This window comes from Plecotus auritus, assembly GCF_963455305.1.
Source record: "Plecotus auritus genome assembly, chromosome: 2".
Taxonomy (NCBI): Eukaryota; Metazoa; Chordata; class Mammalia; order Chiroptera; family Vespertilionidae; genus Plecotus; species Plecotus auritus.
This window is the reverse complement of record NC_137771.1, coordinates 106093002-106107276: the sequence shown is the minus strand read 5'-3', so window position 1 is coordinate 106107276 and position 14275 is coordinate 106093002. Positions and strand designations below refer to the sequence as shown.

The 14275-nt window shown below is 49.4% G+C and overlaps 1 protein-coding gene across 3 annotated transcripts in view; it reads left to right on the top strand.

Moving 5' to 3' along the window:
• Positions 1 to 1096: 1096 nt before the first annotated feature.
• NUP210 (nucleoporin 210) overlaps positions 1097 to 14275 on the top strand; it is a gene marked incomplete at its 5' end in the record, with an annotated part of 129619 nt that continues 116440 nt past the window's right edge. For 2 of the 3 annotated variants that reach the window (XM_080654585.1, XM_080654583.1), the window contains one exon: positions 1128 to 1342. In XM_080654585.1, the coding sequence (XP_080510711.1) occupies positions 1128 to 1342 (215 nt within the window). Of the gene's footprint in view, positions 1343 to 14275 lie in introns of all 3 variants that reach the window. The other variant, XM_080654584.1, reaches the window with a different exon arrangement.

Here is a 14275-nt window from a genome sequence, read left to right as displayed (position 1 = left end):
CACCTGGTTCCACCCAGGGAAGACCTCCCAGTACTGGGATATTTAGAGGTTCCCCCAACCCACACATTCCCTGGTCTGGGGACTTCAGGCTTTGAGAGTGACCCCAAGACACCCCTCATCACCATCCACAAGCCCAATGACTCCTGAGGGGTAGGCTTAGACCCATCTGGGCCTCTCTGAAGTCCAGTGAGGTGTCTATGCCCAGTGCCAGGGCCACCTTCTCCAAGAACCCTTCCCCAGCATGATTGAAATCCAGTTTCTTCTTCCTTGTCAGGTGGTGGCATCATTTTGTGCCTTCCTGGTTACAAGTCAGAGCACACTTTATGGATGCTTTACACAAGTTGGGCCTGTGCAAGCTCACCCTGTTCCCTTCCTGATCTCCCACTAGGCTGAACCCTCCCTGCTGCAGATTAACATTTTAGAAATGCTGGTGCACCTGGTGCTTGCTGAACCCACCTTCACACAATTCATGACAAGAACTACAAACCACAGAGGACAAAAAGTACATTGAATTTAAAAGCTAGGATTTTTGCATGCAGATGAATTCAGTGATGCTGAACTTTCTCTCTTTCTCTGGGGGCGGGGTGAGGGTAAGAGTGTGCTCTAGGAGTGCTGACGCCCTTAATCTGCCCTTTGGGTAAACCACATTGACGTGCTAAGTACCGCCATAGAGTTGAAACCACAGGCTGTGAACCTTGGAGCCAGAAAATGCTCAGGGCTTCCCGCGTCGTCCAAGGTGTCCCGCAGGCGCGCGCCTTCAGGCTCTCCCACGAGGCGCGCACCCGTACGCTTCTCCCTATGGTAGCACGGGCATGCGCCGCATCTTTCCTCTTTTCCCACCCCTCCTCCTCCCCCTCCCCCTTCCTCCCGTCATTTTGTCCCTGAGAGCGCGCACCATCTCATACCCCCGACTGCGTGGCCTGGGGCGCGCCCCCCAGCCCCTCCCTCCGCCCCGCGTGGCTGTGAGAGGGGTCGCAGTGAGCTCGGCCCCTTTAGTTCCCGCGCTGCCCCGCCCCGCCCCTCTCGCTCCCGCGCTTATCACCTGCTGGCCAGGCGCGCGGGCGGGGACTTCGGGCGCGAGGGGGAGCGCGAGGACGATCGGGTCGCTGGAGGTGAAGCGAACGAGGATGGCGGCGCGGGCAGCCGGGTCGCGGAAGGTGAAGCCGGGCCGGACAGCGGCGCGGGCTCGGAGCCTGCTGCAGCTGCTGCTCGCGCTCGCAGTGCTGCTGACGCTGCGCCCCGCCGCAGCGGCCAAGCTCAACATCCCCAAAGTGCTGCTGCCCTTCACGCGAGCCACGCGCGTGAACTTCACGTTGGAGGCCTCGGAGGGCTGCTACCGCTGGTGAGGCGCGGCCGCGGCCCCGGACTGGAGGCGGGCTGGCGCTGCTGGTGCGCTGCGCGGGAGAGGTGGCACGAGCGGGTTTGGCGGGCCGGGGCGCTTCTTCCAGGCCCGCGTGCGGCGGCCTGACCTGGCGGCGTGCACGCCGGGGGGGCCGCCACTGCGTAAGGCGGCGCCGTTGGGCCTCTGCGCCAGGGCGGCCTAGGCCTGACGGGCAGTGACCTGCTTTTTTGTGGGTTCCTCGGGAGCAGGGGCTCCACCCAGTCGTCCTGACTCCGGACAGGGGTTCTCAGGACTTCCGTAGGGAGTGGAATGTGCCCGAGCGTCTGGGCCGTGATTGGCGTCCTGTAGTGTTCTTGTTCTGTACTCCAGGGAGCAGGTGGACAAGGCCCTGCCAAGCCTAGTGATGGGGTACTCATACCTGGCACCACAGTGGTGTGGGAATTAGGTTTGTGGAGAAGTGTGGAAGGCGTATGTGGGAGTAAAATTATATCCCTGCAGCATCTTTGGGAAGAACATAAACCTGTTATGAAAGATTCTTTGGAGGAAATACTAGGGATCTGTTTGACAGACGAGAAATGAGACACCAGACTCACGCCCAAGTTTCTCAGAGTGGAGTTAGACATGATGCCTCAAGCTCAGACACCTCCTATCCTGGCTTCTCAGGGGAATTCAGGGATTCTACACTCATTGTGGGGGATGTGATACTAATTAAACTAGAGGGCCCTGTTCCTCCTCCCCACATCAGGGAGACCTGGCTAGGCTCCTGGCTGGGCAGGGTGATGTGGTCCAGCCCTTTCATCCAGCAGATGGGGAATAATTTGGCTTCTACTACTAGTAGGGTGGAGACAACCTTTGGTGTGACTGAGGCCCCCACCAAGATGGGCCTTGCTAGAGGTGAAAAGGAGGAGGTAGTCCCCTGTCTGGCTCACCCCACCCCCCACCCCCCATGGTACACCTTTGCTCCTCCCTTTCTTTCAGAGTCTCAAAGCTGGGTCTGTGTTGTGGCTTAAAAAGGTGGGATCACATTACAGAGAAGTGTGTGTGTATTTTAAGTTTGTTTGAATATTCGTCTGTGCAAGTATGGTGCCCAGAGCAGCGTTCTTCCTTACCTTTTTATTTTTCTGTAAGTTGGACTCCTAAAATAAGGACATGCTATGTCAGCCAATTGCATTTTGGGTTTAGTGTCTTCTGTGCCTGCTGGGTCTTGTTTCTGGCTGGCTGTCAGAGGCTGATCTTTAGCTTTAAGTTTTCTATATCCCTGTCTAGGGCTTTGTCTTGTGTGGGAAGTTTAGCTGTTCATGGCTTACAGGAGATACATGCTCACTCTCTGGTTGAAGTTGTCTGTTCTCTTAATATATTGGTGAGAAAGAGGAAGCTGGTTATTAAAAACAGCTGGCTTCATAGGAGTCCTTTTGGATGTATTTGTATGCTACGTCCTCTGAGCTTCTTTAACTGTAAACCCCCCTCCCCGCGAAGTAACAATCTTTTTTGTATGTGTTTTCTAACTGCATTTTATTCTGAATGGAGCAGATACACTAGGGTTATTTTAATTTACTTGTTATAGCTTCTTAGGAGGGAGGGGAAAAAATAACGGACTTAATCTCTGGCGCATCAGAAAAGCTTTAACTGAGCTATAACGTGTTTTGCATCTGATCCATAGTTTTTATTGCAAATGTGTGACTGCTCATTCTACGTGTCTCCTCGGGTGTTTGGTGGTTATGATTTCCCCTTCCCAGGAAAATCTTCCATCAGTGAAGTACTGAAAATGCTTTCTTTATTTTTAGTAGTGCTGTTCCTAGTTTTATCATCTATTGTTTAGTTCAGTGATTTTCCACCTTTTTCATCTCATAGTACACATAAACTAATTACTAAAATTCTGCTATGCACACCAAAAATATATATATTTTTGCCAATCTGATAAAAAAATAGATATAATTTTGGCCGTAACCGGTTTGGCTCAGTGGATAGAGCGTCGGCCTGCGGACTGAAGGGTCCCGGGTTCGATTCCGGTCAAGGGCATGTACCTTGGTTGCAGGCACATCCCCAGTGGGAGGTGTGCAGGAGGCAGCTGATCGATGTTTCTCTCCCATCGATGTTTCCAACTCCCTATCCTTCTCCCTTTCTCTCTCTGAAAAATCAATAAAATATATTTAAAAAATAGATATAATTTTGATTCACACCAGATGGCTATTGTTGTATTTGCTGTTGTCATTTTTTAAATTTATTTAACAATCTAAGGGAAAATAAGTCATTGCCCCTGACTAAAGAGTCACATATTGCATGTTTTAAAACTTCTTTTGGCACACTGGTTGAAAATCGCTGATTTAGTTGGCATGCAGACAAGCTGTATGTCTACAGTAATCTAAACCTGGGAGGAAATATCCCCTGCATCCAAGGAGTTCATTGTTAAGTCTCTGTGATGAAACACAAAGAAAGCGTAAACTCTCCTGAACCTTGGAGTTACTTTTGCTTATCCGTAGAATTTGAGGTCAAGCTCCAAATTTACTGAAATCACATGCCCGAGCCAAGAAACAGTTTTGTCTTCCTGTTTCTTGATTTTACAGCATCAAATAATTGGACAGTTTTAGGGCCAGAGGAACCATATAGATCATCTAGTCTAAACTGCCTATGTTTTAGTCTAAGCCTCAGAGAGGAACCTGCTGTCTGTGATGTCCTGTAGTGTGATGGGTCTGAGTTGAGCAAGATCCCATAGGACATAGGACGCTTCCAGTTCTACCCCATTCAGGAACTTACAGTCTCTGGCTCAGGGGTCCTCAAACTTTTTAAACAGGGGGCCAGTTCGCTGTCCCTCAGACGGTTGGAGGGCCGGACTATAGTTTAAAAAAAAAAAAAACTATGAACAAATTCCTATGCGCACTGCGGGCCCGGGCCCGGGACGAGTCGGCTGCTAAGCAGGACAGGCAGCGGCACCCGGCGGGCCGGATAAATGTCCTCGGCGGGCCGCATGTGGCCCGCAGGCCATAGTTTGAGGACACCTGCGGCTAATTTGCCAGACTAATTGAATCACTCCAATTACACTCAGCATTGCTGGTTATGTGACAGGTTCCTGATTCTTCTTTTTTTTTTTTTAATATATTTTATTGATTTTTTTACAGAGAGCAAGGGAGAGGGATAGTTAGAAACATCGATGAGAGAGAAACATTGATCAGCTGCCTCCTGCACACCTCCTACTGGGGATGTGCCCGCAATCAAGGTATATGCCCTTGACTGGAATCGAACCTGGGACCTTTCAGTCTGCAGGCCGACGCTCTATCCACTGAGCCAAACCGGTTAGGGTGGTTCCTGATTCTTTTTAAATATGTTGTGTGATTGAAAATGCTCCATAGAGTATATTTCATTAGGTCCTTTTTTAAAATATGTTTTATACAAAAATTACATTATATGGAAAATTGTGGAAAGAGTAATATATCATAATTCTTCAACTGTAATACAATCAATCAGTCATTATTTCAGTTTCCTTTTAATCATTATTTTTTCCCTCTTAGCTCAAACCTGGTATTTAGGCCACTTGGTAACCTCTTTCTCTTCCAACCACCAGCTAAAATTAAAGTCCAAGTACTTTTCTATGCTGTTTCAAAATCTTCCTAGGTATTCAGTGTCTGAGCACTATTCTGCTAGGTGGATGTTACATTTTCTGCTTATTCTTTTCCTTTCGGTTGAAGTCCCAGGATTTCTGGATTCTTCAGTGGGCTGCCCTGGCTTGGAGAAAGTGAGTGTCTTAGTCTGGTTTCCCAGAAGCAGAGCTCAAGACAAGGATTTAGTGTGTGTGGCTTATTAAAAGGGTTCTTTGCTGAGAAGTGGAATAGGGAAGGGGAGATGAGTGAGGATGTGGTCTCAGAGAAGGTCTAGCCTTGGGCTGATCCCTGGGACCCTCTGGAGTTGACTTGCATGCAGGTTGTCCTCTCTTGAGGTGAGGGGGAAACCAAGCTTGAACTTTTTTTACCCAATCAGCCATTGGCTGCTCCTGAGGGGAGGGGTGTGTGCAGCCTCCCAGGCCTCTGGTTGGAGCCTAATGACCAAGGGTGTTTGACTGGACAGGGTTGCGGGTATAAACTGTGGGCAACAGTATTTCCCACAGCTGAGGGGCAGGGGGTGGGCCTGCATGGTAAAAAGCATCTTGCACCTGGCAGGGCATACACAGTGTGCACTGAATCGAGCTGTGCACAGGCGGCTGGAAACATGGAGCTGCCTGATGTGTTTGCCAGGCTTGGTCCCGAACTAGGTGCACCCTCTCACCACAGCCCGGCACTTCTCAGCCATAAGTGTAAGGATTGTTGGGGAGGCAAGTGGGACCCCTTCTGCTTCATGGGCCCTGTACAGTGGAGTTTGTCCTTGGAGTATGCCGTGTCCCAGGCAGCTCAGGTGACCCATTGAGAATCAGTGGGCATGAAAGACCCACAGTCCCTTTGTTCTTGCTGACCCGCATCTGAGAGTCCATCACTTCCCTGAGATATGTACTTCCCAGGGTCCCTCTGCCTGCCCCCAGCAGAAGTAACAGCACATTGCAGCACTTTGCAGGCTGAAGTTGGGGAGAGAAGGTGAGGTGAAGGTTTCCTCTGGCTCCTTCCAAAACCCCGCTACATGCTGAGCCAAGTTGGAACCTCATCCAGTTCCAGCACCTTCTGCTGGGTTCACAGACTCAGCCTGCAGAACAGAGTAGTTCACATGTTGGAAGCTGGACAGGTGAGGCAGTAGGCCTGACGGGACTGGCTAATCAGGCTCTGACATTAAAATAAAACATTTACAGTGTGGAAGCTTACACAAAAGTGGGCTTGATTCATCTGGAGGCTGACCAGTTTGCAACTTTTGCACCCATTCATTGGGCCTTCCTTGGCCTGTGCTTCTGTTCCCCTGGTCTGAAATATTTTTCCCTTGACACCCTATTTGTGGGCACTGTTCATCCTTACACTCAGACCAGTCTCACTCCTCCTTGCTTCCGCAGGGGTCTTGGAATGGTAGACTGTGTTTGTGTGTTCTCACTGGGGGTCGTATTTGGTGTTATTTTTGGCAGAGATGCCACGTGCCTGCAGGTCCCAGGACAGTGCTCACTGTGAAGAGCTGTCCTGCCCGAGTGCCCTAGGGCAGCATTGATGACAACCATATTTCACAGGTGAGGGCTAGGGATTCACTTAACAGGTAGGTCATGAATATTTGTGACTATATGAGCCAGGTACCACTCCAGGTCCCAGGGGTGACAATTGACAAGCAGAGGAGACCCTGCTTTCCTGGAGCATAAACTAAGGAAGTACAGGCCACATTCCTAGTGGTGAGTCTTTGAGGACATGAGCAGTGGGCTGTGTGGAGCTGTGGAGATGTGTGTGATTATGTAGAGGGCAACCAGGAGAAGCCTCTGGAACTGAACTGGAACCTGAATGGGACCAACTGGAGGGAGCAGCAAGTGCAGAGGTCCTGGGGGTGGGGGGTAGTTACTGAGCTTGTTGGAAGAGCACAAACAAGCAGATTTGGTGAGGGGAGCGGTGTTAGGAGATGAGGTTAGAGAGGTTGGCAGGGGCCGGGCCTGTGGGACCTTGTGGCCTATCGTTAGGAGACAGGAAGTGGGTGGTCAGTGTCAGGAGTTGTGTGGCATTAGCCTGGGACTGGTTCTCTGGGCCTTGCTCTCCCCTCTGCATCTGGCCTGGTGGGCTGCCTGCAGCTTTAGTTCCTGCAGGACTGATGGGACCTTGCTAAACTCCCTTCATGAGACCCAGAGAGGGAGGTGCCTGAAGTGTGTGTTCCTTTCAGTTGACCTGGTGCCCGGGTTGTTTACTTCCTGCTTCATTTCTTGGTTCCCCATTCTGCTCATCTTCCGGCCTGCAGGCCCTAACTCTGCCCAGGAGGTGCTGGACCTGCAGGTGTATAGAGGGTGGGCTGTCACTTCCACTGCCACCCTCTCCCCCTTGGCACAGCTCTCACTTTTTCTTCTCCCTATGGTTTTCTGGCCCGAACCTCCCTGTCCGGGGCTCCCCATCCTCTGCTCAGCTCCTGTGCGTGCCTCCCAGAGCGCCAGACACATTCTGTGTATTCGAGGGCCTTATGTGACGTTAAGATTGGGAAAGCTTTACCCTTTCAAAATTCAGTGTCAGTCCTTTAGAGTTCCTCAAAATAAACGTTTATTTGTGGTTCCAATATGTTGTTTATATTTTTTCTTTAAAAAATTGCAGTAAAATATACATAGCATAAAATTTAACTTCTTAAGCATTTTTAAGTGACCGGTTCAGTGGCATTAAATACATTCATACTGTTGTGCAGCCATCACCGCCATCCATCTCCAGGACTCTTTCATTAGTGCCCAGTTGAAACTCTATACTCATCAGCCACCAACTCCTCATCCCCTTCCTTCCAGCCCCTGCAACCACCATTCTACTTTCCTTAACACCTTTTAATATTTGTCTGTCTTCAGAGGGAGCAGGACGATGATGGCTCAGAACCTTTGCAGGCAGCAGTGCCTCCCCACCCAACTCCTCCTTCCCAGAATCTAGTAACATTGTTTTGACTTACCTTTGTTTTTTTTTGTTTTGTTTGTTTTTTAAAAAATATATTTTATTGATTTTTTTACAGAGAGGAAGGGAGAGGGATAGAGAGTTAGAAACATCGATGAGAGAGAAACATTGATCAGCTGCCTCCTGCACACCACCTACTGGGGATGTGCCCACAATCAAGGTACATGCCCTTGACCGGAATTGAACCTGGGACCCTTCAGTCCACAGGCCAACGCTCTATCCACTGAGCCAAACCAGTTAGGGCTTACCTTTGTTTTTATGGTTACTGCAGATGTATGGCAAATGATAGCAGCTTTCTATTTACAGAATTGATATAGGTTTCCTTTAAAGTACTGTTTCTATAAAGAAGAATCAATTCAAACGAAAAAATAAGGAGAGGATATAAGGGTTACCTGGATGTGACTGGATTCAGGAGGGCAGCATACAGTTGAGGCCCAAAGGTGGGGAAAGGCTGGCAGAGGGACAGCTGCCCTGTGGCCAGAGGCAGGGGCTTGGAATATTGTAGGAGGGGTGTGGCAGAGGGAACCAAAATAGCAGAACCAGTTTTTTTCTGCTAATCTCTTTGCATATTATTCCCCATGTAATCCTAAAAACAAAACTTAACACTTGTAGGAATGACTTCCACTGCACAAATGGGGAGCCAGAGACCAGGAGCCTCATAGACAGTGACAGAGCCACTTTTAAAACCAGGTCACGGGCTCTAGAGCCAGCTCAGACCTGTGAGGCAAGAGGAAATGAGCCAGCACTTCTCAGCTAACAGTTGGTTTACCTTGTTCCTTCAAGAGGGTTTTAGAACAGTTAGTGCCACTTGAAAAGCAGTGTCAAGGATACATGTGGGTGTGAGGTGTTTGAGGAAGAGGTTAAGGCTATTTTCTGCCCAGGTTTGGAAGCTGGTCCCTCCCTGTGGACAGGGGTGGGAGGCCTTTGTCCTTATTTTGAATAATCTGTGTCTTCAGCACAAGGGAGTGGGACAGTGTCCAGACCAGGGGTCTAGAGCCAGGCTGGACTGAGGCATTTTTCTAGGAGTATGAATGTGGGCAGAGTACTTATGCAGAGGTTTCCTTGTGTACCAAATGGGGTTTTAATAGAATTAAAATGAAATATTTGTGATGTGTTTCATTCTGTGACTGACACATAATAAGCACATAATAAATGAAAGGTTTTTTCTTTAAAAAAAATATAGTACCAGTAGTTTGAATGAAATAAGGCAACGAACCTTAACAGAATTCAGTCAGGGGTATTTCATTTGTCTAGATTCTTCTGACTGTATGTAACAGGAAACTCAAACCACAATAGCTTAAATAAAACAATGGCATATTGTTCTGGCTCATAAACCTGAAGGCCAGGAAGAATTTGTTTGGGGCATCTGTGTTGCAGGGGCTTCTCAGCAGGACTTGGTCTCTCAGTCCTCAGGTCTTGACTTCAGCCAGGTGCTCTCCTGGGGTAGCAAGAAAACAATTCCAGCCCTGCAGCCCCCAGAAGCAAGTCTAGTGGGGCACATGCTTGGTTCTGAACCCTGGCAAACCAGGGGAACACACAGCTGATTCCCAGGCCCCGGGCACCTGCTTCCTAGTATCCAGAGCAGTGTGAGTACTGAGGGGCTCATGGTCTGAGAGTGGAGAAGAGATGGCACCCACAGAAAATCTGAGCACTGTTACTGAAAGAGGTGAGTGGAGGCTGGGCCACCCAAACCAAGCACAGGTCCCCTACAGGAATGACACCCATGTGTGTGCATTGGCCTCACTCACCTGTTCGTTGAGCTGTTTAGATGTTTGTGTGTGTGAGAGAGGGCAGATATACCCTGGGCGGGGTGCTTGAAAGGAGCTGCTGTGGTCTGGGTGGAGGTCATGGTGGGATGTGAGTGAGAATGATGAGAGGAAAGAAGGCGACATCGCTGTGTGGCTGGCACTGAGCCTCAGTCTCCCAGCTGTAAGGTTGTGTCCTGGGCCCACCTCCTGTGTAGCACTTTGGGGTTGGTTCTGAAAACACTTGGAAAGGCCTCCCCCCGCCCCCCATTTAGGACATTTGGTGCCTTTTTTTTTCCATTTAGGACATTTGGTAAAGTTAAGTTTATAATTACAAACCTTCCCATAAAGGAAACTCGTAATTCCAGATGGCCTTACCTGTAAATTCTTTGAACATTTATGAAGAAATTAGAGGCCCGGAGCACGAAATTTCTGCATGGTGTGTGTGTGTGTGTCCCTCAGCCCAGCCTGTACCCTCTCCAATCTGGGATCCCTCTCACAATCCAGGACTGCTGGCTCCAAACTGCTCCCCTGCCTGCCTACCTGATTGCCCCTAACTGCTTCTGCCTGCCAGCCTGATCACCCCCTAACCACTCCCCTGCCAGCCTGATCGACGCCTAACTGCTCCCCTGCCAGCCCGATTACCCCTAACTGCCTTCCCATGCCAGCCTGGTCACCCCTAACTGCCCTCCTCTGCCTGTCTGGTCACCCCTAACTGTCCTCCCCTGCTGGCCTGGTCACCCCCAACTTCCCTCCCCTGCAGGCCTGATCACCCCTAACTGCCCTCCCCTGCTGGCCTGGTCACCCCTAACTGCCTTCCCCTGCTGGCCTGGTCGCCCCCAACTGCCCTCCCCTGCTGGCCTGGTCCCTCCCCCCCCAACTGCCCTTCCCTGCAGGCCTGTTCACCCCCCCAACTGCCCTCGCCTGCTGGCCTGGTTCCCCCTGCAACTGCCCTCCCCTGCAGGCCTGGGTCCCCCCCAACTGCCCTCCCCTGCTGGCCTGATCGCCCACAATTGCCCTTCCCTGCCGGCCATCTTGTGGCAGCCATCTTGTGTCCACTTGGGGGTGGCCATCTTGTGTGTTGGAGGGATGGCCAACTTGCATATTACCTCTTTATTATATAGGATAGTACAAGTCCTTTATAAACTCTTTCAAGAAGGAGAGAAGGAATGATCATTTCCTAGAACAGTGGTCGGCAAACTCGGCGGCTCGCGAGCCACATGTGGCTCTTTGGCCCCTTGAGTTTTTAGCAAAGGCCAGCTTAGGAGTACCCTAATTAAGTTAATAACAATGTACCTACCTATATAGTTTAAGTTTAAAAAAATTGGCTCTCAAAAGAAATTTCAATTGTTGTACTGTTGATATTTGGCTCTGTTGACTAATGAGTTTGCCAACCACTGTCCTAGATCATTTTTATAAAGCCAACATTACACTGATTGCAAACCAGACAGATACATTACCTGTAAAAGAAATCTATAGACCAAAAGCATAAAATTCCTTAACAAAATACTAGCACATCAATTCCAGGAAAATATAAAAAAGGATAATGTATCATGACCAACTGGGGTAAATCCCAGGAATGCAGGTTTGATTTAACATTAACAAAGGAATGGGTATAATTCACCGTATCAACAGAATGAAGAGGAAAAGCCATAAAATCCCCATAGGTGCAGAGTAGCAACACCATTCATGAGAAAAATTTACAGCAAACTAGGAATAGAAGAGAATCAATTCACAATCTGATAAAGGGCATCTACAAAAACATGTGCCAAAATCATATGCTAGTACTGTAGGGCAAGAAGTGAACAAGCCACAGGCCCTGTCCTTGCCTGCAGTGTAAGGAAGTTGGATGGGGAAAAGCATTATTGCCAAGCCATTGTATTGGGGCCTTTGAACTCGCTGATGCATTTCCCCCAGACACTCTTCTTCCAGATGTCCAAGAGCCCACGCCTGCTGCTCCTTTACAGACATGTGGGTCTCTGCTCACATGTCACCCTCTCCACGAGGCTTGCTCTCACCATGCTACTGAAAATTATAACCTTTCCCTACCCTGCTTTATGCTTTCCATAGCCCTATTTTCTAAGATCCCATATTCACTCATTTCGATTATTCTTGTTCTCTTCCCACTGAAATGTAAGCTCTGTGAAGGTGAGGATTAATGTATAATTAGTACTTTGTTGTATCCCCAGCTTAGAACAGTGCCTGGGACATTACACATAACCCAATAAATATGGATTCAATGAATGAATGAATAAATTAGGGGCCCCAAGGAGGACCAGTGGTGCTGTGGAAACTGAGAGGAGGGTAGGTAAGGAGGATCAGAGATGGGTCCATGGAAGAGTTGCCATTTGCCATGAGCCATGAGAGTTGGGCAACATGAGGGTGGGTGAGAAGGGCATGTGAAATGGAGGGAGTAGTATAAGCAAAGGAATGGAGCATGGAGGTGTGAAAGCTGAGAGGGAGGGAGAGACTTCTCAGCAGAGGTTAGACTTGAAGTTGGAAGTTCAGGCTCTTTCCAACAATGTGACCTTGAACCAGGGACCCTCTCTTGGGCCTGAATTTTTGCTTGTGGCTCTGAGGATGGTAGGGTGAGGACATTGAGGAGGCCATTCTTGGGGCCCTGACAACAGGGATCAGGGTCAGGCTTCATTAAGAGAAGAGGATGGACAGGGTCAAGCATAAATGATCACAATATGGAAGGCCCCACATTTTCTTAATTTCTTTAAAAAACAGAGTTCTTCTGCTCAGAATCATGTCAAATACTGAAGGGCCACAAGCCCCTTATTGGGAGCCTCCTCCTGTTTTCTGAACTTGAGAGCTTACTGTGTGCAAGGCCCTGTGATAAGAGCTTTGTTATTGTACTAAACCACTCTATCCCTTTGCACCAGGTACTGTTTTTATTCCCATTGTATAGAAGAGTAAATGGAGATCTAAAGAGGTTAAGTCATTTGCTCAAGGTCACACAGCTAGTGAGTGGCAGCACCCTGCTGTCTCAGAACTTCACCTTCCAGCAGATATCAGTAGGCAGAGAGCTGAGCAAGGCCATGTTCCATCACAGAGTGCTGCTTACCACTCAGCAGCAGGCCTTCAACTGACTGGGTGACTCCCACCACATTAGGGAGGGCAACCTCTTTATTCATTCCACTGGTTACCTGTTGATCTGATCCAGACACCAGGGGCCCAGAGAAAGACCTTAACACTTCTCTGTAGGCCTTGGGGAGGGTCGTTGAGTGGGGAAGGGTGGGACAGATATGCCCACCAGCAGCAGAGGTGCATGGATGAGCCAAATATGTGCAAGCTGGAGCAGCACACATCCTTTGTGAGGAGTGGTGGGTAATTTAAAATGGAGCCTGCTCTCAGTAGAAAAGCCATATGAGCCAGGACCTGCTCTTTAACAGAACATGCTATTGCATCCAAGTGAATTGGGCTGTTGGAGTAGGACAGTGGTCGGCAAACTGCGGCTCTGTTGACTAATGAGTTTGCTGACCACTGACCTAGACTCTCCATTCCAATAATTACAGGCTGTTGTTGTTCCTTGTGATTAAGCCCCTATCCCAGTGGTTGGCAAACTCATTAGTCAACAGAGCCGCAGTTTGCCGACCACTGGAGTAGGAGATGAGGCTTCAGTGGGGGCAGGTTACAGTGTGGATCCACTGGAACCACACCATGAGGGGGACAGTGAGGCCCGATGACATATCATTGCTGGAATCTGTGTTCTTTGTACCTCTTTAAAGTGCAGCCAAAGCAAATAGCTTCAGAATGTCCTAGGAGGAGTCATAACTAAAAATAACATTCTGCTGGTAACAGAAACGCCACCCTAGGCTGCCTCAAACCCTCTGTGGATGGTTGGGATGAGCCCCTCTGGCTTCAGATGGAGCATCCTGGAGCCCAGAGAAAATTCCCAAGTGAAAGTGGGGTGGAGGAGTGGCTGTTCACACCCTGGTAGTTTGCCATGTCTGTTACTGACTTTTCTCAGCACTTTATCATTTATTCTGAAGTGTTTCCAGCCCTCCCAGAGGCCTTGTGAGGACTAGTCTGGCTCCCATTGCACTGAGCTCAGCCCAGGTTGAGTGGGAGCAGGGATTCCAGACAGCTCTAGGCCTGTGCGTGGGCTCTTTCCCTGCATGGGTCTGGCTGTCTTCAGGCTGGGACAGCCCACCACTGCAGGCCTGAGGATGGGGTGGGTGCTTTCTTCCCAGGCAGCTGGAAGTAAGGCACGCTGCTTTGTCTTATCTCTGGGCTGCACTTACTGTCCTGTGTCAGCCTTAAGTGCAAAGAGCCTTTCTTAAGAGGTTGTAGGAGGGTTCAGCACTTGCTACCCCCAACCAGCCCTTGGCAGAGATCAGAAGATGCCCACGGGAGTGGTGAATTAAGAGTACTGTATCTGACTGGCTCTCCACCTGAAGGCCTGCCCTCAGAGCTGACCGTCCAGCCCCATAGTCACTTGCCACTCTGGGGAGTCCTTGACATGCTGCTGGGGCCACGTAATATTTGTGATATGTTGGATTAAGTAATATGTATTATTAAAATTAATTTTATCAGTTGCCCTGCCTATGTAACAGGTTGGAGCTGAGGTTGTGGGTTCAATCCCAGGTCAGGGCATATATGGGAGGTAACTGATGGATCTCTCTCTCTCTCTCTCTCTCTCTTCCCCTCTCTCTTCCTTT